The sequence below is a fragment of the Sinohyriopsis cumingii genome, chromosome 3, assembly GCF_028554795.1.
Source record: "Sinohyriopsis cumingii isolate HCF-2022 chromosome 3, ASM2855479v2, whole genome shotgun sequence".
Lineage (NCBI taxonomy): Eukaryota > Metazoa > Mollusca > Bivalvia > Unionida > Unionidae > Sinohyriopsis > Sinohyriopsis cumingii.
In genome coordinates, this window is record NC_142963.1 from 92,444,116 (window position 1) to 92,471,874 (window position 27,759).

Below are 27,759 nucleotides of genomic sequence, written 5' to 3' on the forward strand. Positions count from 1 at the left end.
TTTATAACCTCTTAATGCTGAGCGCCAAGCGAGGTAGCTGCAAGCACCATTTTTGTAAGTCTTTGGTATGACTTGGCCGGGGATCAAACCCACAACCTCCTGCTTCTGAGACGGACGCTCTAACCACTAAGCCACCAGAGCAGTCGAGGAGGTGTAGTGATAGCAAGATTTAATATTTATTAGATCAATTTCAATTAGGACTAACTGGACATCATAACAAGTCTTTTAGTTAAAACCTCATGCTGTTATGACCATCCATGCAGGAGGATTAGTGATAACAAAATTTTCAAAACTGGCCTCTTTTGTGGCCATAATTGGATTTCTGAGTGGCAGTTTTTATTTAGAACCAACTAGGCCATGGGATGAATGTGAGTGTAAAGTTTCATGGCAATTCTCCAAGTAGTTAAGAATGAGTAGCTATAACTTGAGCTAATGGATTGATATATCATGGACATATGACAATCTCATAAGCTCATCTGATCTATGACCAGCAAACTAAAAATATGGCCCTATTTAGGCAAGTGGATTTTGAGTCAGGTCAAGTGATTTTTTTTGCTTATTCCAATTGCCCAGGAGCTGTGTCGGAGAAAAAATTTCTTAAGCATAGATGTCTGCAGGATTATTTTTACCAAGAACTATTAATAGTGGTTCTGCCGATCTGGTGCATTAGTTGAAAACAGGTTTCTACTTCATTGCAATGGGAGCCACATCATGCTAGAAAACTATCTCTAGACAGTTAGGATGGAGTATGTCATAAAGGACAATACAACTATATTATCAAAACTTCCTGGACAAGTTAAATATATGTTTTCCACTGAGTTCTATTGAATGTACACAACTGTTTGGATAACAATGGTGGACATAATTTGGGTATATTAGATTTTAAGAAGTATTTCCACCAAGTATAATTTACTGAAATATTCTTTAAGACTGGTAAATTTTGTATGCATATAAGGTAAAAAAAGGTAACTTTAATGGTAAAAGCCAGACTTTTAATGCAGAGATTCAACTTGCAAACACACTCTCAAAGAGATTCAACTTGCAAACACACTCTCAAAGAGATTCAACTTGCAAACACACTCTCAGAGAGATTCAACTTGCAAACACACTCTCAAAGAGATTCAACTTGCAAACACACTCTCAGAGAGATTCAACTTGCAAACACACTCTCAAAGAGGGAGAAATGATTAAAACAAATTATTTTTATTTTGTATTTTATAGTCTCTGTAATAGGTTGACCATTGGGTCAGGGAACAATCCCAATGTCACCTTACATCTGACATAGTCTATAAGCAATAAATATAGTGTAGGAATTTTTTTTATAAAAAACCCCCCAAAAACCCCAAAACAAAACAAAAAAAAACAAAACACACACACACACACACAACACACACATATATGCAAGCACACATTCATATATTACACAATCTCTTATTAGACAATTTCAAATATACATCGTCAAGGTGACACGCTGTACACTGTAACATGATACTATTAAACATGCATTTTAATTAAACACTTCATTCTTAGTTACTGTGGAATAATGGTTCCCACTGTTCCCAAATCAACAAAAATGCTTCTTTCCTTTCAGATTTAATTGCAATACATTTTTCCAGAATATAGTGGTCTTTAACAAAATATTTCAAATCATCTGGTCAGGCATATTGCCTTTAATTTTACATATATAGATGTAGTATTTGGCTAAAAGAAAGCAAATATAAAAAGGTTGTTCATATATTCCATCTCTACTTGTATCTCCCAGCTTAACAGGCTTTGCACTTGGCACAGTATCCATATTCACTTTATTCTGAATTCAAAGGGACACATCATTCCACAGCTTGATTATCACATTACACTCCCATTGCAAATTTGTTTCCAGGGCATTTTTACAAAAAGTACATTTATCAGTACTGGACAATTTTATTTTATACAGAAAAAGTAATGCAAAATTGAAAACATTGAAATTTTGAGTTTCTTGTTATTTTAAAAACTTTTGTAAATTTGATTCCATTTATTTTCATAAGTTGGTTTAACACCCTTGCTTAAAAGTAAATTGTAATAGTCTTTACATCGTTTATTGTTATGAAATACAATTTCTAAATGGAAATAGATAAATTGTCTGACCAGTGTCATTTAACCTAACTGTAACTTTTTACACAAGGACTTTACACACTGAGTTATCCTTAAAAGGCAAGGAAATCAGTATTGAAAATATATCTAGCTATAGAAAATGGGTACCTTGTTCACCCTTATAAAGGAGTTCATCCATAAACTTTTTTTCATAACATCTCCTGTCCATGTTTTCTTTTTCTCTAGTAACAGCCTCCGTGCCAGTAAAACATCATACCAAAAAGCATTTGTTGTCTTTTTGGATAAGGTCATCACATTTTCATCTCCTAAAAGGAACAGGTATCTAATCTTGCATTTTTCATATTTGAATAAACTGACCATTTTATAGTGAGGTAGGAGAACTCTATGAATCCATGTTAATTTCAAAGCTAATGCAAATTTATCAATTTCTGTCATTGCCAAGCCACCTTTAGAGAAAGTCTGAATCATAAGCTCTCTTTTAACTTTGTTCACTTTTGACTTCCATATAAAGGTGAATGATTTTATAAAATGTAATTCTTTAATAAAATTTTGTAGAGGATATGGTAATGAGATGAACAAATGATTAAGCTTTGGAATAATTAAGGTTTTCAGAACTGTTATTTACTAACTGGTGTTAAGATATCACTTTTCCCAATGATTTAAACAAGTTGTAATCATTTGTGTTGTATTTTCAAAATTCATTTCTACCATTTTATCAAAATCCACCAATTTTTTATATCCAATGATTTAAATTCAGTCACCCACTGTAACTTTAACCTGTGATAAAACGTGTCTGCATTGTACTTTTTGTTTCCTATCCAAACTGCTTATGTTTTGGCAATATTAAGTTCTAGTCTTGAAATTCTTGCAAAGATGTTTAATACTTCAGTAGAGGATTCCAAGGATTCAAAAGAGCTATCAAGAATTAAAGTAGTGATAATGTCATCTGCAAACTGTGACAGTAAATATTCTGCTTCTCATAACTTGATATGTTTAATTTTTTTAATTATTTTTTAATAGTACAGACAGTATTTCTGCACATAATAAGAAGAGACTTGGGGATATTTGATCACCCTGTTGACAACCTCTGGAAATTTTGAAAAAATTCTTAAAGAAAGCCATTTTGTAAAACTGCTGATGAGATATTGCAATAAAGAGTTTAAGTCCAGTGCTTTATACTTAGTCCAAAATTTAAAAAAAGTAAGAACATTAGGAATAAATTTCCATGAAACAAAATCAAATGCTTTTTCAGAATCAATTAATAATGATATACTTGGAATTTTTAAGTCTTCTGTAGTGTGCATAATATCATATACAATCTTTGCATTTTCAGCAAAGTATCTTCCTTTCACAAAACCAGTTTGATCCTCAGGTATTACTTCATTCAGTACTGACCTAATTCTTTTGGCAATACATCCTGATGCTAGTTTGTATAGATCATTAAGTAGACAAATCAGATGCCAGTTCCTCAGGTACTGCTTGTGTTTATCCTCCTTAGGTATGCAAGTTATAATGCCTTGTCTCAAAACAGTTGAGAATAATCCAGTTTCATATGCTTCACTAAATATTCTAACTACAAGTTCCCCAATGTCAATCCAATAGATTTTTAAAAATTCAGTTGTGAAGCCATCTGATCCCAGGCTTTTGCTATTTTCATACTTTTTAAACAATCAAATATATATTTTGTTTGGCTAACTTTGCCTTCCAATCTTAAATATTGCTCTTGGTGAAGCCTAGGAATTTGAGAATGTCCTCTAAGTCTACTCCTGTACTCTATTTCCTCAATATACAGGTTATTATAATATTCTTTTACTTCCCCCAGAATATCAAATTGACCAGCAATAATTTCATTTTCATCTGTAATTAATTTTGTAATTGTTTTCGTTTTCCTCGTGGCAAAAGTATCTAGTTGGTTTCTCACTCTCTTCTATCCATTTTACTCTGGATCTAATAATATTTCCAAGAAGCTTTTCTTTTCTCAAACTTTTAAGCTCTTTCTTTTTAGACTCCAATGGGATGCCATGGAACATTCTCTATGGACTATATTTGCTGTACAAGTTCTATTTCCTGTTTTAATTTACATTTCTGTTTATATGAAGCATATGAAATAGTTTTTCCACAGATTTCCATCAACAATGTATCTAGAAGTAGTCAGTCTTAGATATAATTCAATACATTGTCAATATTTCCATTATAATCAGTTACAGCATAATGTAATTTTAATCTTTTTATGCCAATTTGTATTTTTTATCACTATAGTTTTTTTTTAAAACAATAAACTGTTATTAAATTTCCACAAACCTTTTCTGCTTATGAAATTACCTGAATTAAAATACAATGTTACCATTAAGTGGTCAGACCTATGAAAGAAAATTACCTTGCACGACTCTGCAATTACATGCATCTAAAGCAAAAAACAGTATCAGGTTTTGAAATTCAGAAGTCTGAATAGATTATACAGAAAAAATTTATACTGAGCGACTAAAACATTTTCACACTCCTACTAAAAATTTACTGTAATTTTCAATAGCTCTTTCTAAGAACAAGGTATATCTGTACACATCTTTATACATTTATCAGACACAAATTTGCCATTTATAGGACCAAGTGATGATATAAAAATGCAATACATAAATTATTAAATGGGATATAAACATGAATATGATTAATGCTCTAAAAATGAACATAATCTCTTACGTTCTACTTTATTTAAGATATAGACTTTCACCAAAAAAACTTTCATGAAAGTGAAACCCAAAGTGAGACTCATTATCAGCATTATTATTTGATACCAACAGCATCAATTTGTTTTTATGTTTATACAACCCTATTTGGGATACCATCCAAATTCATTTAAAAGTCGAGTCTAACTACATTCAACATCTGCCATAGCATAATGCACTGGTTTTATATTGTTTGTTCTATTGGTAACTCTTAACAAAATGCATGGACACAAATCTGCCAGTGCATTATGCAACAGCAGATCTGGATCTGTGCAGTTTGCAATTGGACTGAACATGTGAGCATATGGTATGTTCTCCCATCATTCTCATCCATTTAGGAAATTATCCATTCTCACATCATGTCTTCGTGTGATCTTTTATTTGTCACAAGGCAGCCTGTTTTAAAGTGCTAGCTAGTCTGAGCTCGGAAATAGTGGTACTTGTGATTTCATTTGTGAAGCCTCAAGTCCTTCAAAGGCAGCCCTGGTTTTCTTGTAAACAAATGTTTACCCATACAAGTCAAATAATTTATGTTATTTACCACTGTGTTCCAAGCTTGTGTTTCAAAATATGTCACTGATAAAGGTTATGCCCATTATCTCATGTACAGTGATGCCTCAAGATAGTGGTCTGTTGATGACAATTTTGAATATCATTATGTGGCAATATGTTTCACCAAAATTGTTAGTCAGGAAAGGTGATAATGTTTTTCCATCACAAAGCGACATCTTCTGTAAGAGACTCCCTTTTTATTCAGCCTGCCTTTAATTTAGCAAGTAAAAAACTTTAACACTGAACTTAATCTAAAAATATTTAACAATGACCGTAATCAAGGGTGTGGACATACATTTGGACATACAGACAGACAGGCATGCAAACAGATACAATGTGACTGTATGTCTAGCTTACATAAAAGCAGAGTCAAAAAATACTGCAGTCAATATGCAAATACAATGATGATGGTGATCTTTCAGCTAATGACACGTTCCAACATGGTGGCTTTTCCACGATGGGTGATGGTTATTTCTGCAGGATGCTGTTCCCATGGTTCCCCATCCACCTGCATTGGGGCATTACCACCAAATAAATTAATCTGTAAAAAAATTTTTTTTTTTAAAAAACACCATTAAAATTCCTATCCTAGAATTCTCTTTATCTACTGAAATTGAAGCAACCAACCTGAGTTTGTAACTGTGGTTATTTGAAGTGTTGACCTGACAATTAGTATAAGCATTTCAATATATGTTTTCTGATTCCCTTTCATGATAAAGTCTGAGACAAAACAAAAAATATCATCAGGTGCTACAAAAATAAACAAAGATACTGCAAACTGTTAGTTCTAACCTCTCTTCTTCTGCATGAACAGGATATGTAAGAAAGTCAATACATGTACTACCATTCACTGTTGTGAATAAATGTCATCAATAAGAAAGTCAATACTACCATTTGTTGTCGTGAAAGGATGTCCTCAGTAAGAAAGTAAATACTACCATTCATTCTTGTGAATAGATGTCTTCAATAAGAAAGTCAGTACATGTACTACTTACTATTCATTGTTGTGAATAGATGTCCTCAGTAAAATAGTCAATACTACCATTGATTGTTGTGAAGAGATGACCTCAGGAAGAAAGTCAATATTACCATTCACTGTTGTGATTATATTTCCTCAATAGGTAAGTCAATACTACCATTCATTGTTGTGAATAGATGTCCTCAATAAGGAAATCAATCCATATACTACTATTCATTGCTGTGAATAAATGTCCTCAGCAAAATAGTCAATACTACCATTCATTGTTGTGAATAAATGTCATCAGTAAGAAAGTTAATATTACAGTTAATTGTTGTGATTAGATGTCCTCAGTAAGATAGTCAATACTACCACTCATTATTGTGAACAAATGTCCTCAGTAAGATAGTCAATTCATTGCTGTGAATAGAGGTCCTCAACAAGATTACTCTGTTCAAGATTCATGACTATAAAAGCAACTAGGTCTAATAACTACTGCAGCTTAGTGCAACAAGAGTACCATGTGAAGGCATTAGTACAGTATGGTTGACTTGGGATGTTTCTGTGACCTTGACTTTTGATTAAAATATGCAGTCTTAAACTGAACTTAATGCAAAGAAACCATTATTTTCTTATTAGACTGCCCATGACTTTGACCTTATATACCTGCATACATACAATTCTTAACTATTCTAAGTGCAAACCATCCACAATGCACAGTCAAGAAACTTTTGAACAAAATTTTGTCTGCCATAAAAACTCAGTAAAAATCTTCAATGACATCAATGAATCAATAGGTTTCTTTATTACTGTAAGAGCAAGCCATTCACAAAGTATAGCCAAGAAACTTACCCTATAATAAAAATTATTCTTTAAAACTCATTCTTCTTTGAGCCATTATCTGCTAGGATAATAAGGATGCCTATGCTCCTTGCCTAACTGATTTTGATTCTTTGAATAAAGTAACAACACTACTGAGCCATATTAACTATGGGCCACTCAGTGATTTTTCTTCCCTCATTAATTTGAGAGGAGAGGTTACTCAGCTAACAGGACAATTTTTATAATTCGGAGAATTTTATCACTGTGGTTTCATCTCCCTCCATTAGAACTGTAGCCATAAAAGAGGTAGGCAACTTCCATGGTGTATATATGTACAGTAAAACCTTTCCTGAGCACTTTCTATTATGAGTGACCACCTCTCATTTACAACCACAATCATTATGCAAAGATCAATTTTATTAAATAAATGTACTGTTATGAGTGACCACCTGCAATTGTGACTCGCAATTATAATTATAATATTTATGACAAAATAATGGGATTTGATTCTGCTATAAATGACCGCATCATAAAAACAGAGGTAAACACTACTGACCTTTATTAATCCCTTATAACCATTACCACTCAGGATGGTCTGCAAGCAAAGTGAATGTTGTTCTAAACAACACTGCTATGAATAACAGCATTGCAAGAACAGAGAAAAACACACTGACCATTTTATTTGATCTGTGGTAAACATGATGACTTAGGAGGGTTTGTTCCAAACAAACAAAAGCTGAGCCTGGCTGCTGGTTTTCTAAAACTTAAGCATTGTATGCTATAGACTGTAAACCAGACTAAAGTACAAGTCACTAACCACCAATATAGTGCTGATATCATGTAAATTCCAATTATGATCAACCATTTCTTCCGCAAAGAGAGCAATCAATGAAGTACACAGCCAATTCAACAGTTCATATTGTTTCTTTATTGTTGGCAAAACCGGAGAACCCCAATAATGTCATATTTCAAAATCTTATTGAAGGGCTTCATGGTAGTGTTCATGTATACTTAAGTTACTGGAATCAATCTGTAATGCTTGGGGTGAATGAGGTCTTTGTCTTTAACAAGTGATTGTCAGCTTCAAGAGTTTACTGTCATCATCAATGTTGTGTGTTGTTAGTTGCATTTTTTTGATGTTACAGTTATTAAAATCCACACACCAAGCCATCATTCACTGTAATGCAGCTTGTTACACCCTTTGTTTACCAAGATCATCCCTTTATGCCATTTGTGAACTAAGCCTTTGGCTTTTGGCTCCCAATAAGTTTATTGTGTTTCTGGATGGTCATTGTTGTTGTTGTAGGGTTTAATGCCATTTTTCAGCACAAGATAGGCTATACATGGCAGCCAGTATTAATCGTGGAGGAAGAACCCGAGAAAATCCCGAAAAGAGCCACCGACCCACGAGAAGCTACTGGCAAACTTTCTCACATACCCACATTGGCTGAATCCGAGACTCAAACCCATGCAGACAGAGGTGAGATGGCAGTGATCTGTAATGGAGAGTGCTTTAGACCACTCAGTGTTTCTGGATGGGTTAATTCCATTGTTTTAATATTAAAAAAATTCATTGGTATGTACTGTTATGTATATTTAATTTATATAGTGAACTTAACCTTTGCCCATGATTCTAAGTTGTAAAAAGAATGTTTACATAGCATTTGAATTCAAGACCAGTTTCGTTTAGAATTAGACTAGGTTTTTCTGTTGGATTGCTTCAATTTCTTCTACTACTTAGGTAAAGTGAAAATGTGTACAATAAGTATTTTATAAATAATTAATTCCTGCTTTATCAGGACACTAAAAACAGAACAAAAATGCCACATGTTTTAGAAGATGTTAAGACACTAGGAGAAAAAAACAAAAGTTGAATGAGAATGATTTTAAAAAAGGAATAATGCTTATGAAAGTAAGAAGCATAAAGTAACATTTCAGTGGACATGGACAAAACATTTAATTCATGATGGAGAGAACAACATTTTGTGGCATAACTGGATATGGATGCAGAGAATGAATCTAGTCGTCCTGCAGTGATGATCTACTAGTTCTTCTGCTACAAAGAAATTTCTGTTCAATTCTAGAACTAGTCAACACAGAGCAATAAGTGATAAAACAATGTAATTTCTTGCCTTTCTGAATTTCTTTAATAATTTTTCCAAATCTGTTCAGTTCTCCCTCATTATAAGTCACCTCAGTATGAGGCATTCCCTTTTCTTTTTGCAGACATGTTCATGGTTTCCATCCATTTCATTGTTTAATGACCGCTCTGGTGGCCTAGTGGTTAAAGCATCCACCTTGGATGTGGGAGGTCATGGGTTCAATCCCCGGTCGAGTCATACCAAAGACTTACAAAAATGGTGCTAATAGCTGCCTGACTTGGTGCTCAGCATTAAGAGGTTAGTGTTAGGACTCATCTGCCTGGTATCAGGATAATGTGATTGGGTGGGACATCATGTTACATGTCTGTGGCATGATGCCCCAGTGCTAGACGTTAGTATAAACTGTCACACTGCAGACACCGTAGTGATATGACTGAATTTTTTTTAAAGCTACGTTAAAAATCCAAATCACACACACACACACACACACACACACACACACACACACACACACTCATTGTTTAATATTATGTATAAAATACCGTCATATAAGCTGATCTCACCTAACATGTGACCCATGTTTATGGCTGAGATGAACAATGTTTTAGTGAAGAGTAATATGTTTGATCACTGTGTTAGATTAATCATATATATGACTCCCCCATTATTCTGGAATCATGCCTGTACAAACAATGGTTGTTAAGAATATATATGGATGTTATTTTTCACCATGACCCTTTCAACACATTAGCGCTCCGAATAAAAGCAAAATGAAAACTGTAATTTATATTCCATTTAATCATTTGTCTTTTAAATGTCATTGGGCTACATAAGTCTGATAAGACTTTGGCTGGTTAATTGGATTAGTGGCTCACCCATCCATAATGAATTCAATATGGCTGAGAAGCCACAATCAGAGACACAGAAATGGACAGTAATTAATTGCTAACAGAAGTTCATTTTTGTCTTTATTGGATGGCAAGGGGAGAATTATATGTGACTAAATACGTGACAGTTAAAATATCGGTGATGCAATTAAACTTTACAGATTCAGCGGTAACCAATAAAAGACTTGGTCAAAATATTTGCCAGTGGTGGTGTTAGTGATTGCTACAGTGATCAACTGCTGCTGGTGATTTTGGTGATTGCTACAGTGATCAATTGCCAGTGGTGATTTTGGTGATTGCTACAGTAATAAATTGCCAGTTGTGGTTTTGGTGATTGCTACAGTGATCAATTACGACTGGTGATTTTGGTGATTGCTACAGTGATCAATTGCCAGTGTTGATTTTGGTGATTGCTACAGTGATCAATTGCCAGTGGTGATTTTGGTGATTGTTACAGTGATCAATTGCCAGTGGTGGTTTTGGTGTCGCTACTGTGATCAATTGCCAGTGGTGATTCTGGTGATTGTTACAGTGATCAATTGCCAGTGGTGGTTTTGGTGACTGCTACAGTAATAAATTGCCAGTTGTGGTTTTGGTGATTGCTACAGTGATCAATTACGACTGGTGATTTTGGTGATTGCTACAGTGATCAATTGCCAGTGTTAATTTTGGTGATTGCTACAGTGATCAATTGCCAGTGGTGATTTTGGTGATTGTTACAGTGATCAATTGCCAGTGGTGGTTTTGGTGCGCTACTGTGATCAATTGCCAGTGGTGATTCTGGTGATTGTTACAGTGATCAATTGCCAGTGGTGGTTTTGGTGATTGCTACAATAATCAAGTGCCAGTGGTGATTTTGGTGATTGCTACAGTGATCAATTGCTAGTGGTGGTTTTGGTGACTGCTACAGTGATCAATTGCCAGTGGTGGTTTTGGTGATTGCTAGAGTGAACTTGCAGCAATCATGAAATCCAAAAACATTTGAACCTAATGAATAAAATTGTTAATTCATATCATGCTCACTGCAATGGAAAATGCATAAAGAAAATGAGTTGGACTCAAAAAGATCTGATCTCCACATAAATTACTTTTCAAGCAACTAGAATCAAGCCCACCCAAAATATGTTATGGAAAGACAACTTCCTAACCACTGGGATAAAAACACATCTCCATGTGATAGACAAAATTTAATTTCTTATATTATTTTTGGGTGGTATCTGCCTCTGAAATGCTGAACTGCCTGAAATTGTTATTATTTGGCATTTGTCTGTTTTCTGTTTGCTTTTACAATATCTTAACTTATAAAAGCTAAGCAAAAAAACTGCAATCCTGTCTGACACCAAATAAATACTACTGCAAGTGTCATGTAAGGCAAAGACCTTGATGTTTGTTCAATTATCCAATCTCTATTTCTTTCTGCTAATTGAAGCCCTAACTAATTTACCATGGTTCATACATACTCTTGACATCTCAAACACTTATAACAGCTTTGTCAATTAGTTTTTAAACTGGCAGTGGATTTTTATACCAGACTGAAAAACCACAAGTCAAGTTATGCCAGACTTTTAACAGTTTATGCAAGACTGGTACACCTGCTATGTTCTCTAACTTCTTAACATTTGCCAAACATATGATCAAATTATTTAAGTAACAGTCAGCCTGTTCTTCAGCTCAAATTTATGGCATGATGGAAAGAAACAAGACATGTCAGAAGACAACATGTCTGTTTTGTTAATATGCATTGTATCAACCAAAATAAAGTAATAGGAAATAAAAAGATAAAAAAGTAAAAAGTAAAAATGAATGACATTTGAAGAAAAAGTCTGTGTGCTGATAATTTGAAATACAAGTTTTCCAACTTGAAAAGCTGTATAAGTACAATGAAGGATCTGTTATCTTCCCTTTAAACTTATAGGTGGCAGCATGGAATAAAGTGGTCCATGATTATTTCTGGTTTACTTCCTGCTTAAGAAACAAGCAATAAAAAGACAGCATCTTCATTTTGCTTACAAAATGTTTCAATTGTATTGATTATGGACATTATCAGCGGCAAGAAATGAGTTAAAAAATATAAGGAGCAAAGTTATCTGGGCAGAAAGAAGGAGCTAATCAAGAGATAAGCAAATATTGGACATAATTGTTCATATTGTTCCTGAAAAAGGAAAAAATCATATTTTCTCGTTTCTTCATAAGAATGAAATATTCACCATTTTCAAGCAATTAACTTTGTGATTCTTTTCTGAAATTATTTTTCAACAGATTTATATCAATTATGGACCATTCAGGAATTTTTTTCTGAATAATTTTTTAGATAGTTATTTGGTGGGGTAATTTAGTAAAAAATTTAGACTTTCTTTGAAATGATTTCAGATGTTTAGTTTGGAAATAAACAAGATTCTCATTGAATATTTTTTATGTTAAACATATATTTGATATATTTATAATGGTAAAATCATATCTGTATTATATTAAACTGTTTTTGTTCTTTTTATTGTCAGGTTTGAGGCCTATGACAATATGTGTTCAATCATGTTGCCCTAGACAAGTGTTTTCATGCGTCATATAAATGAAACAGTTGGCTATTTTACTGCTCCCTCCTCCAGAAAATAAATTTTGGTTAAAACAGACAGAGTATTATTATCTTTATTATGATGACTGTGCTTCTTATTTAAATCTGTTAGTAAAGCCCATACATAAGAGAGGGAGATGCACAGAGGGTGTGTGTGTGTGTGTGTCAGTGTGTGTGTGCATGTGTGTGTGTGTGTGTGTGTGTGTGTGTGTGTGTATGTGTGTGTGTGTGTGTGTGTATGAGTGTGTGTGATGATACATGTCAGATTTGCTGGAAGTGAAATGTTCTATTTTTTTTTTATTCAGACAACCTGTACCCAAATATTACTTGGGAGGGACAAAAGGAGAGGTATTATTATCATGGTCTAAATAAAGCTGTATTGGTGAGTTAAATTCAATTTTGCAATGACAGTTTGCAATAAGATTTATAAGTTTAGATTTGAATTTTTCGCTACAGAACATATATAATATTTTAAAATGGAATTGTTTCTGAGTAACACACACACACACACACACACACACACACACACACACACACACAAAAACATGTTCATGCATGCACACACACACACTCACTCACACATAAAAAATCTGTTCAATGATGTATTAATCATTTATTTATATGAAGCCTGGCTCTGTTCGATGAGGTAATCATAAATTTATACTGAGTCTATCTACCTCTTCATGATCATTTTATTTCACATTTGTTCACCTAATATATGACATTTTTACATTTTTTAATAAAGGTTTGAATACAAATCTGTTTTCTGGTCAACAATACGTTATTCTGGCTAATGAAAAGGTCTGAGGATAACCTAATATCAGGACTCGGTTTTTCTTTGGCTCCACCTATCAGAAAGATAATTGGCTACAATCTCTCATTGGAATCCATTTAAAGCATCCTTTGTGCTGATACGACTAATCTAACATAGATTACCAGGTAAATTTTCATAATTGTCAATAAGAGGATTAGGTATAGTATCAATAAGAGAATCCGATACAGTATCAATAAGAGGATTAGATACATTATCAACAAGAGGATTAGATACAGTATCAATACAAGGATTATATACAGTATCAATAAGAGGATTAGACACAGCATCAAAAAGAGGATTAGATACACTATCAATAAGAGGATTAGATACAGTATCAATACAAGGATTATATACAGTATAATAAGAGGATTAGATACAGCATCAATAAGAGGAATAGATACGCTATGAATAAGAGGATTATATACGCTATCAATAAGAGGATTATATATACTATCAATAAGAGGATTAGATACAGCATCAATAAGAGGATTAGATACACTATCAATATGAGGTTCAGATACAGTATCAATAAGAGGATTAGATACAGTATCAATAAGAGGTTTATATACAGTATCAATAAGAGAATTAGATACACTATCAATAAGAGGATTAGACACAGTATCAATAAGAGGATTAGATACAGTATCAATAAAATGATTAGATACAGTATCAATAAAAGGATTAGATACACTATCAATAAGAGGATTATATACAGTATTAATAAGAGGATTAGATACACTATCAATAAGAGGTTTAGATACAGTATCAATAAGAGAATTAGATACAGTATCAATACGAAGATTAGATACACTATCAATAAGAGGGTTAGATACAGTATCAATAAGAGGATTAGATACAGTATCAATAAGAGAATTATATACAGAATCAATAAAAGGATTAGATACACTATCAATAAGAGGATTAGATAGTAAATAGAAGGATTAGATACAGAATTAATAAGAGGATTAGATATAGTATCAATAAAATGATTAGATACAGTATCAATAAAAGGATTAGATACACTATCAATAAGAGGATAAAATACATTATCAATAAGAGGATTAGATACAGTATCAATAAGAGGATTAGATACAGTATCAATAAAATGATTAGATACAGTATGAATAAAAGGATTAGATACAGTATCAATAAAATGATTAGATACAGTATCAATAAAAGGATTAGATACACTATCAATAAAAGGATTAGATACAGTATCAATAAAAGGATTAGATACAGTATCAATAAAAGGATTAGATACACTATCAATAAAATGATTAGATACACTATCAATAAAAGGATTAGATACAGTATCAATAAAAGGATTAGACACAGTATCAATAAAAGGATTAGATACAGTATCAATAAAAGGATTAGATACACTATCAATAAAAGGATTAGATACAGTATCAATGAAATGATTAGATACACTATCAATAAAAGGATTAGATACAGTCTCAATAAAAGGATTCGATCAGTGATTGTCAAACTGTGTGCGAGATTTGCAGGTGTGCCGTGGGAGTTTTAAAAAATATCATAAACTGCTAGTGTTTTGAAACCTTGAACATATCAAAAAATTAAATAGTAAATAAATGTCACAAAATTTAAAAAGTAACATATATAAAAACGCAAACTCTGTCAGTCTGTCATTCATTGGTTCCTTTCATAACGCGAATATGAATATGGATGGGTGATCAATCCATTCGGAAACAATGAAACTACAAATCTTACAACTGAAGAAGAACAGCTCATTGATTTAAAAACACTATAAATTTTTTCAGTCAACATTTCCCGAAAAGAGCCTGGATGAATTTTGGATCTCAATCAAGAAGTCATATCCTGCAATCAGTTCAAAAGGAATCAAAGTAATTCTGCCATTTGTGTCTTCATGGTTTTGAGAGTTTGGATTTTCAGCATTGACTGAAATCAAATTGAAAAAGAGAGAGAGACTTCTTAAAATCAATGATGAAATGCGTACTTGTTTGTCGTCTTTGGAGCCTTGCTTCAACCTGATTTGCTCTTGAAAGCAGGCACATCCTTCACATTAAATTTAAAATTAATTATATATGTAAAAATAAATAAGTTCTTCACCACAAAAATTGTTAAATCTTTTCAGGTGTGCCGTGAAAGTTTTTTGATCATTTTGGTGTGCCGCAAGACAAAAAAGTTTGAGAAACACTGGATTAGATACACTATCAATAAAAGGATTAGATACAGTATCAATAAGAGGATTATATACATTACCATTAAGAGGATTAGATACAGTATCAATAAGAGGATTAAAGTATCAATAAGAGGATTATATACAGAAATTCCAGGCTTTTATTTAAAAGAAAACTTGCAGCTACTTTTAGTAAACACAAACAAAGTACAAGAATGGGCTTCCAATACAAAATGGGAATGACAATTACTTAAAACTGGCAAATCAAAAGAAAGGATCTGCAATGATAACTTGATAAACTATTCAAGCCATCAGATAGCATGGTGCTGGCCATGCTTGTAAATTGAATGATTGGTCCAAGTTACTGCATATGAGCTTAAATGGTCAAGTAGGCAGAACTTTCACTAATATTATCAAATGGTCTCAAACAACATGAAAAACAACAACTGAACACCTACCTACACGATGACCATGGGCTGAATAGATCTTAGATCTAAGAGTTATATAGTTACTGTCAGCAGACATTATATGATCAATCAGAGATCAAACTTCAAATGTCATTCCCTGTCAAGCAGACTCCAAGGCCAACCACTCAATCAGATCTTGAGATGGTGCAAGATTATGTGATGCCTTCTAAACTCTGAGCCAGGGGAAATCTATGCTTTTAAAGTAATGAAATAGTTTTAGTCTAGTCTCGCAATCTAGAAAACCAAGTCACATTTATTCAACTTTCGCTGATACCACCTCCACTTTAGTCTGACACAATCAATGGGTTAATTTACTGGTGATATGATAAACTTAAGATTAATTCATCCACTAAAAGGAGTAATTCAACATATTAATAGGTGAATTTGTGTGTGTGTGTGTGTGTGTGTGTGTGTGTGTGTGCATGTGTAATTTTGGATTTTTAACATAGCTTTAAAAAAAAAATCAGTCATATCACTATGATGTCTGCAGTGTGACAGTTTAAAGTGATGTCTAGCACTGGGCCATCATGACACAAACATATAGCATGATGTCCCACCCAGTCCCATTATTCTGACACCAATCCTAACACTAAATCTCTTAACGCTGAGCATCTTGTGAGGCAGCTGCTAGTACCCTTTTTATAAGTCTTTAGTATGGCAAACCTGCAACCACCTGCAACCAAGGTGGACGCTCCAACCACTAGCCCACCTGAGTAGTCATTGTGAAATTTTGTACTGGACAAACAAGAATAATTAGATAGCATTGCATTATAATAGTGATGTAAATTCATACCTTCACAGTTTTTGCTTGTCCAAGACAGACAGGTGAGCTTAGACCCACCTGTAACTGTGCAATATGAAAAGATGAGTAGATGGCTGCCACCTCCAGTAGTCCATCGTCATACCTGGAAGGGAAATATGATCTAATGAAGGAACCTAATGCATGCAAATCTTGAGTTTGGGAGCCCAGGTCATTAATTAGCCTCCTATTCACCCTTGTGCTACTTTTTTATTATTATCCACGAGTACTGTATCATATTAAAGATGCTAAATAACAATGAGTGTAACAGTGACCCACTGAGGGTAATTCAGGCTTTGCCTATTGGAAAAACGAATCGATAATTCTCTACATATACACTATTAAACTGTGCATAATACACACAAAACTGAAATGATTACAGACCCAGATCTATTATCACATAAATCTATCAAGTTTGCATTAACTCATTACAGACAAACTATAGATTCACCAACTATTGAATTGTCTGCCATTTTCTGAACACAAATAAGGGGAGATTACATAGTCAATTTTCACTGAAGGAATTAAAATGTAAAGGATGTCAGAAATAAATAAACAACCACCACTGCACATACTACTTAACTGACTGGCAATAGTAAGGGTGATTGTGTGTGTGTGTGTGTGTGTGTGTGTGTGTGTGTGTGTGTGGCTTTATGGACACTTTTAAGACATTATTTATTGACTTTATCATGCCACAAAAATGGGAGCTAAGAGCTTTTCCAAGGACACACCAAGGCATCTGACCAGGCTGGTCTACACACCAAGGCATCTGACCTGGCTGGTCTACACACCAAGGCATCTGACCTGGCTGGTCTACACACCAAGGCATCTGACCTGGCTGGTCTACACACCAAGGCATCTGACCTGGCTGGTCTACACAACAAGGCATCTGACCTGGCTGGTCTACACAACAAGGCATCTGACCTGGCTGGTCTACACAACAAGGCATCTGACCTGGCTGGTCTACACAACAAGGCATCTGACCTGGTTGGTCTAGGTGGGTGTGGATGAGATTTGGTGTTAAGAGTACATACATTACAGATGATACAGTAAGCTGTAGACTTGTAATAACTTTATAAAGATGTTTTACAGTAATTACAAAGCAATCAGTAGACTTAGGAATAACTTTATATAGTAAAGCTGTTTTACAGTAATTGGTGGCGCTATACAGTTTCGCATTTTGCATAGGGTTTAAGATTTTAAAGAAAAAGAATTTCCCTGGCTTTCCTCACTGGTTATACTGGCTATTTAAAAAAGACCTTGTATATCTTAGGTATAATTAAAAGATGTATGATTGACGGGTGTACTATGGGTTATAGAGTATACAGCTTGGCCTTACTTCAAATGTGAACCTTTCAAAAAAGTGCTAGCTCTACTTGGTCATTTTCACTTCCTGAAATTCAAAGGTAAATTGTATAAAAAAGAGCCGATAACTTTGTTTACATTTTACATATTTGGTAATTCATTCATTGCACATCCAGAAGCTAGTATTGTCTAGTCTGGCAAAATTCATTTTCCCTATTTTAATAGCTGCTATGTATAGTGTACTTTAGACTACTTCAGGCTGATTTTTTAACACAAGGGAGCAGTCATTTTAGTTAGCAGAGTGCTTAAATGATGTAAAATTTCCAAAAGTACAATATTTAAAGAAATATCATCCACATTACATTACTGTAGCATATAGGTATGCCAGCATTCTCTCCATTGTGCATGTTTTAAATGCAAACTACTTCACCTTACATACGTCACTCTCTCTAAAGTACATATTAATTGGTGAGCGCCCCCAATTACAGTAATCTGTAGATTTGTGCATAAATTTGTACAGCAAATATGTTTTACAGTAACTACAGAAAATACAATAAATTGTAAACTTTTGAATAACTTTTTATAGTAAACATGTTTTACAGTAATTACAGAGTAATCTGAGGACTTATGAATAACTTTATATATATCAAAGATGTTTTACAGTAATTACAGAGTAATCTGAGGACTTATGAATAACTTTATATATATATATATATATATTAAGGATGTTTTACAGTAATTATAGAGTAATCTGTAGACTTATGAATAACTTTATATACATTAAAGATCTTTTACAGCAATTACAGAGTAATCTGAAGATATATGAATAACTTTATATATATTAAAGATGTTTTACAGTAATTACAGAGTAATCTGTAGACTTATGAATAACTTTATATATATTAAAGATGTTTTACAGTAATTACAGAGTAATCTGTAGACTTATGAATAACTTTATATATATTAAAGATGTTTTACAGTAATTACAGAGTAATCTGTAGACTTATGAATAACTTTATATATATTAAAGATGTTTTACAGTAATTACAGAGTAATCTGTAGACTTATGAATAACTTTATATATATTAAAGATGTTTTACAGTAATTACAGAGTAATCTGTAGTCTTTTGAATAACTTTATATAGTAAAGATGTTTTACAGTAATTACAGAGTAATCTGTAGACTTATGAATAACTTTATATATATTAAATGTTTTACAGTAATTACAGAGTAATCTGTAGACTTGTGAAAAACCTTTTATAATGATAATGTTTTACAGTAGCTACAGACAATATGATAAACTGTAGACTTGTGAAAAAACTTATATAGTGAAGATATTTTTATGTTAATTGCTTAATTTCATTACTCTTTCAATTTCACAAGATATGGATGAAATTTGAGGACTCAGCTTGCTAGACATATCATGGTTACTGATGAACTATACCTCCAGAACCAATTTACTAACATTGAATATTCCATTATCATTTTTCAAATACCACTATCAGCAGGCCACTTGCTGAAATTGTGTGGTAACAGTCTCAACTTGACTGCTATGAACAATAATGATTTAAACTTTAAGATATTTGTGAGCAAAACAAGGCAACTGTGAACAATAACTAGGTAAAAACATGTGCATTACAAAGTCTTGTATTTTCTAAATGTGCCATAAAAACATTTTTATGGTTACATTTGAAATTTTTTAAGTAAAACTTATGTCTGTGAGAAAAACTAAGTGATTCCAGTGCCTGCACCTTACTCAAATTCTAGCCTGAAACTGATTTTGATGGTTCAATTCACCCTGTGATTTCATATCCTTATTCTTGAATTATAATCTGTCCAGAATTTAAACATATTTACCAATGCCATTATCTTTCAGTTGATCATTATTTTCAATTTTGGAGAAGTAAATCATACCTTGCATAGAACAATACAAAAGCAGAATCTTTAATATCATTTAATATAAAAAATGTTTTGAATAATCTGACTAGATGATGATTTTATTAAACTGCTATCCTTCAATCTTATCCCAATTAGTGGATAAAAAATTATGCACATTTTTACCATCATTGTGGTTGAAAGCCATTCCACAATACATATGACACAACTGCAGGATTACTTTGCTGATTTATCATTCAAGTTGATATAAGATGTGAAATATGACTGTATGCTGTCAAATAAAACCCTTTTCACACCCAAGCTGCCAAATAAAACCCTTTTCACACCCAAGCTGCCAAATAAAACCCTTTTCATACCCAAGCTGCCATATAAAACCCTTTTCACACCCAAACTGTCAAATAAAACCCTTTTCACACCTAAGCTGCCAAATAAAACCCTTTTCACACCCAATCTGTCAAATAAAACCCTTTTCACACCCAAGGTGCCAAATAAAACCATTTTCACACCCAAGCTGTCAAATAAAACCCTTTTCACACCCAAGCTGTCAAATAAAACCCTTTTCACACCCAAAGGTCTGGATCGCATTTAGAATAGGGTATGTTTCAAATAATTAATGGAATGAATACAATTCACTTCTTCATCATCCCAGACACAACAAGCGATTTACCTGAAAAGAGCTTTTGGTTACATAAAGAAGCCTCCTTTCTCTGTGCCTTTTACACACAGTACTTGACTAACAATAGGATGGCATTTTCAAGATTTTTAGTATTTTTATCAAACAAAGTTACTCATATAACACATTGTAAATACACCATTAAAATACTGTATATACTCACTTATAGATTGGGTAAAATTGCAAACAGCACAGACCCGGATATGCTGGTGAATAATGCATAATACATGTTGTTTGTTCCACTGATTACTTTTAACAGACTGCATAGATCCACATCTGCCAGTGCATTATGCGATGATAGATCTGAATCTATACAGTTTACAGTTAGACCTGCCTTATAAGCTAGAACATATGGTTGAGCTTATCCTAAAACACATACATCATCCTTAAGGTCGTATAAACTGTCTGATGTAAAGCCCAGTTCCATCAACAACTATGTTAACCCTTTTTAAAAAAATAAAATCATACAAAATCTGTCAGAATTTGTGATCTAACAAGTGAAGCAGTCTTCTCCATAAGGGGTTCACCCAACAAGCAATGTCAAGGGTCTTGCATGGGTAATGGGTAGATGTCAGCTGAAATAACTGATAGGAACATATGTCATGTCTCAAAATGACAGCAAATCAGTCCAAGAAATTTCAAGGCAGCTGACTGAAATCATGGTTAACTCAAACATAGAAGTCAGTAATAATGGAAACAACAGAGAAAAGTACATTTCAGATACAAATTTTACATTAGTCTATGGCACCATTTCTATGTAATCAAAAAAAAGACCCGTTTTGATCCATAATTGGGCAAATACCAAATTATATATGTACAGTATACGGAATTGGTCCAATCTGATTAAAGTCATATCTCTACAGTCCTATGTGAAGCTATGATGGACACCAATTAGAGGTCATGTTCTTTTTACCTTGTGTTTCACCAATCAAATCACAATTTTCATTCATATATGGCTTATATAAACTTTACAATAATAATAATAATAATAATAATAATAATGCAACAAATTCGTTAAGTTTTGTTAACATTTAATTGCACTTGATTCAGAGATAAGGACATTCATATCAAAAGAAATGAGATATAATTATTCCTGGACCCAATTTTGTCTACATTAGTCTTTAAGTTAAGTCTACACTTAAGATGAAATGATTGGTCAATAGGTCAATGATTGGTCAAGCTTAAATTAAAGTGAATCAAATCACTATATTATAAAGTTAAAGTTAAGATTTGATACCGAAGAGTTTCTTTTTAGGTTTATACATTTGTATCCTAGCTAGAGTATTTTTGTAAATTATTCAAATCATTAGTCTGAAAGTGCTCATTCTGCCCCACTCACCTCTTTAAGGTTCCTATCACCCATCTTAACTTCTACCTCCCCATGACATAGTTAGCCCATATGTGACCACTGCATGTTCATCAGTTTAAATTATGCCCACATGTGACCCAGTCATGGGATATAGAGTCTTTGACTGATGTCAGAGCCCCAAAAAAAGGGTAAAACCCCAGCCTTTGATATTGCTTATGCGTTTGGTTGCATACAGTACCAACTGATACTGCCAGGCAACTTACAATGGCAGCTGTTGTTTGGATCAGTAAACCAGTTCTCTGCATGAAAATTGTGGGTTGTTTTTATCGGACTTTAGCTTTTTGCAAATCCATGTTGTTCCTTATTTGTGCTTGTAACTGTCTGTGATTTTCCATTTCTGCCAGCATAGTCTCAAACTCGATCGCACTGATTCATTTTATCCTCGAATGCCACTGAGTACAATTTACTGATTCTATCGAGACTGCTCTGTATGGCTGCTAACAATTCAGAATATGTGTGTACTCATGAATGCAGTTGCATCAAAACTAATTCACAATAAAGCTAGTGTGATTTAAAGCCTATGCGATTCCTCAGCAGTCACAGGTGCAGAAAAAGTCACACTGAATTCTGGCTTTATGGATGAGATTGTAATCATTGAGGTAACACTCTCGGCTGTATTTTCAACTATCTGTTGCATAGTAGCATATATTTCATGTAGCACATGCACCATCTCAGCTCAGAGCTCATCATAGGCGAATGAACTTCATCATATACATCATGAGTATCACTGGTGAGCAACTGCTTACAAATCAATGTGGCTTCATTAATAACTTTAGTTGCATTGTTGCCCACATGAACTGATCATACAAGTGTTTCCAATCAAACTGCAAGGTTTTAAGTGTCACATAATTCACCAAGGCTGCTTCCTTTCTTTTCTTCTTCTTCCTCTGTGGGTGCAGGAGTAGATGGAGGTGCTGGGGCAACATATCTTTCTCACCTTTGTTATTGTCTTAGTTCCTCATTTGGTGAGGACGTGAAATACCTTTCTTGATATAAAAGATCATTCAAATTGGGTTAGTCTTGGTGGTGGTGGTTGGCTCATATAATAACATTCCCATTCTTGATCAGCTTCCTGACATGGTAGATAAAGGATACTTTTGTTTGGGCTGGTATTTTCCATTTTGCCAGTTTAACTAGACCACATCCCTTTTTGCTTGTGTTTTCCATGCAATTTTTGCATCGAACTCTTCACTTAATGGTTCTACATGTCTTTGTTATAATTGTTGCTCCAGTGTGGGTGCAGTACATCTTTCTGGTAGCTCATTTCTTTCCAGTAAACTCCCTAAATATTATTTGAGGCAATTCAATATTCATGTAACTAGCATGTGTCTTTGATGGCTTTTTTATCACGTACTGTTCCCAGTTTGGTGGTCTATTAAGAGCAACTTTTACAGGATTTGTGAAGATCGCCTGGCGAGCTACTTCATTAAAGTATTGAAGCTGTGTTTTCAACTGCAACTTTTATTCAGTTGGCACGTCTGGTATCCTAGCAACTGCCTCTCTAACATCTTCATCAAGTTCCTCTGTGCGTTTGACCAGTACAATAACAGCTTATCCAATATCACCAAGGTCTTCTTTGACTTCCTCAATCACCTGTGGCAAATGCATGATAGTCTCTGCAGTTGTTCTTGTAGCTTTTTTATATCTTTGGTACATTTGATGCACATTATGAATTAGACCAGGTGCTTCTTCTGTTCCTAATAGCTCTGTGACTTGTTCCACAGTGGCCTGTGTGGCCATTTTAATATCCTCAGCATGTTCACCTATTTCCTTTGTGCATTTAATCAGCAGTGCAAATGTCTGTACAAACCTGGCTGTGAAGTCATGCAGTCTGTCATGACTGTAACATATCTTTGACTTTTTTGCATCCTTCTATCACATTTTGAATCAATTCTCTCTGTTCTTGATCAGCTTTACATCGTTGCTTCCCAGACTCTGCTATGAAATCACTGCTGGTTGTTTTTTACTGTTAAATTGACACATCCAGACTCACTTGATATTTACCCTGACAAGTTCTGGTCAAAGCAATGGTAAAAAAAACTATATGGGTCTGAGGCTATCTGCACAAATATTTCACGAAATTTATCCCATATATGGTCAGTAGCACACCAAGTCCAATGAATATTTCCAAGACCATGTGCATCAATACTACAAAATATCATTAGCATAAGACAGTTGTCTTGGATTACTTTAGGTACACATGGTTATTGTTGAGTCAAATGGATGGCATCAGTGTTTTTCTTCCAGCATTGTAAAAATATCTGTGTAGGACCAACTTGATTTTCAAGCATCAAATCATTGTACACAACAAGATTGTTATTGTTTGCATCAAATCATGGATGGTAGGTGCTTTGTCAATGGTGGAAAAGAAATCAATGGTGGTAACACCACCGCTTTTTAATGCTTTATGAACATCCTTTAAAACATCATAATACGGATGATCATCAGCTGATGTTGCAATCAAGTACAACTGATCCCATATTAACAATCATAAAACCTATTCAAGAACAGTTGAGTTTTTCCTGATCTAGTGATTAGTGCACAAACTGAGTTTGAAAACAAGGTTCCGCCACCATGCTTAGATGGTTTAGGTGTTGCATGTGCAAAAAAGTCAATGACATTGAATGCTCTGCTTGTGCAGAAAAGTCAATGACGTTGACGCAGAGCTTTTCAAATCATTGATTTTTCTCAAATCTTTGCTCTTACCAAAAGCATCTGTGAATTTTCTTTTGCATGATGCCTTTGAATGAATACAGTGTTATTAATATGATCATGTCTTCATATTGTGTGCGATGCTGAGCCATCCAATGATATCCATTCCTGTCAACATGCTGACATGGATCTGCACCATGACTTAAATGTGATTAATCCAACTCTGGGAGAATAGATTGCAAGATAGGTCATTAAAGGAGGTATGAAAGCCAAGACTTCACTTGGAGGTTCCACCTCTCATAGACAAAGTCAACTTGGAGGCAGACACAGAAGTCCTTTCATTAAAAGTAAATTATACTGTAGAAATTATTTGCATGGACTAAGTAAACACCAAAATGAAAACAGCAAGAACTCACCCCTTCAAGGTGTTGTCTCATAGAATTAAAACATTCATTGATGTTTTAATGCAAAAAGGTAAGCAATGCTAAGATGAGTACTGATGATTGAAGAAATAAAATAATCAAATAATACTGAAAATTATTAAAAATAAACAAAAGGAAAAACTGGTATGTGACATGCTTTTCTGTGATACAAATAGCACAAGTCACATTATAAAAAATTAAAATTATTATCATTTATTATTGTAATAAAAAATAAGCAGAAAGTAAATGAGTCCACAGACCAAATTTGGCAAGGATAGGGATATTTTACTAAATACTACCCATGCAAGAAAATATTTCTCAGCAGTAATGGTTACACTAACATCTCTGTTGAGTAAGAACCTAGATGCAATGGTATACAAAATGTAACTGGTAAAAATACAAATAATGAGAGAGAGAGAGAGAGAAAGAGAGTGAGAGAGATAAATTTGTACGTAAAAATGCTTGATCAATGGTAATACCATATGATGAAAGTGAAGCACATAAGGAAAAATCTCAAACTGCAATGTTAATGCACAAAGCAAAGGCAATTTCTCTTCAGCATAAAATAAAACTGCTGTAATGTCTGCTGTAAGGACAGTGTGCATGGGCAATGTATGGGTTAGACCAGGGACATTCTGGTACACCATAACCTTCTAGTTCAATGTATGGGAGGATGAGATCTCATCATAAGGTCAAGGTCCAGAAAAGAGCCAGCCATTCAACAGCAACAGGTTATGTATTACTGACATTAAAACTTAAATCAAAATACTGAAGCACATAATATCACAGTGACCTAATTTTGTCTAAGTGGTGTAGTTCTCCTTCTGATGCATATATGAATAGCAAGTAAAACCTGTACAGAATAGTGATTCACAAAATTGGGCTAAACACACCAACTAAATGCAGATCACCTCAAAGTAGATTACAGGCCACTCTAACTTTTGTCCAAACCCTGATGATCTCATCAATGTGTCATCTACATACCAAGTAACATGACTTTTCAGTTAGAGCTATCTGAGAAACTGAGTCTACAAAGAGATCTTAAGTTTGATGATCTATCTGGCACTTAAGCACAACTGCCTTTAACAAAAGGCATGAATTGTCAGAATTTATTGAAACTACTGAGAGATATCAAGTGATGAATAACCTTTGTTTATTTTTGCTTTAAGCTCTTGACAAATCACAGTACTGTATTTGCTCATATAAAGGTTGAATCCAACTGCAAACTGCATAGAACCAGATCTGCTGTTGTATAATGTGCTGGCAGATCTGATCTATGCAGTTTGTAATCAGTAGAACAAACAACACAGACCCTGATATTTTGACGCATTATGCAATGTCAGACAAAGGTCTATGTACAGACCCTGATATTTTGATGCATTATGCATTGTCAGACAAAGGTCTATGTACAGACCATGATATGTTGATGCATTATGCAATGTCAGACAAAGGTCTATGTACAGACCCTGATATTTTGATGCATTATACAATGTCAGACAAAGGTCTATGTACAGACCATGATATGTTGATGCATTATGCAATGTCAAACAAAGGTCTATGTATAGACCCTGATATTTTGATGCATTATGCAATGTCAGACAAATGTCTATGTACAGACCCTGATATTCTGATGCATTATGCAATGTCAGACAAAGGTCTATGTACAGACCCTGATATCAGACAAAGGTATATGTACAGGCCCTGATATTTTGATGCATTATGCAATGACAGACAAATGTCTATGTACAGACCCTGATATTTTGATGCATTATGCAATGTCAGACAAAGGTCTATGTACAGACCATGATATGTTGATGCATTATGCAATGTCAGACAAAGGTCTATGTACAGACCATGATATCAGACAAAGGTCTATGTACAGACCCTGATATTTTGATGCATTATGCAATGTCAGACAAAGGTCTATGTACAGACCATGATATCAGACAAAGGTCTATGTACAGACCCTGATATGTTGATGCATTATGCAATGTCAGACAAAGGTCTATGTACAGACCATGATATCAGACAAAGGTCTATGTACAGACCATGATATCAGACAAAGGTCTATGTACAGACCCTGATATGTTGATGCATTATGCAATGTCAGACAAAGGTCTATGTTTTTGGAGTTGGACCTGGCTTATAAGTGAGTGCATCCAGTAACTTAATCTGCCATAAACCATTGCTTTAATTACCACTTTAACTTCCAAGTTTTGGCAGCTTTGTCCTTCAATATGTTAGTTTGCTGATACTCTGCTGAAAAGTCAGATTTGTAAGTGAGGTTCTGGTCTACACCTGCAACAATTGTTATATACCGGTACTCATGTACAAGTTGAATCCAACTGCAAACAACACTTACCCTTATTAGTCATTACATAATCCACCAGCAGATCAATGTCAATGTTGTTTGTTCTATTGATTACTCTGTAAACTTCACAAGCTTTGGTGTTTTTTAAAAGCAGCCACTTCTATTTAGGCACTATGGGATTGCAGA

General features: G+C 34.0%; 1 protein-coding gene across 4 annotated transcripts in view; it reads right to left on the reverse strand.

Moving 5' to 3' along the window:
• The window catches only part of LOC149803284 (diacylglycerol kinase epsilon-like), a 211,615-nt gene that overhangs the window by 19,152 nt on the left and 164,704 nt on the right, over positions 1–27,759 (reverse strand). For 3 of the 4 annotated variants that reach the window (XM_089952970.1, XM_089952968.1, XM_089952969.1), the window contains 2 exons: positions 16,940–17,051; positions 1,198–5,907 (listed from right to left, as the gene is read on the reverse strand). In XM_089952970.1, the coding sequence (XP_089809096.1) occupies positions 5,785–5,907; positions 16,940–17,051 (235 nt within the window). In that variant the 3' untranslated portion in view covers positions 1,198–5,784. Of the gene's footprint in view, positions 1–1,197; positions 5,908–16,939; positions 17,052–27,759 lie in introns of those variants that run through there. The other variant, XM_089952971.1, reaches the window with a different exon arrangement.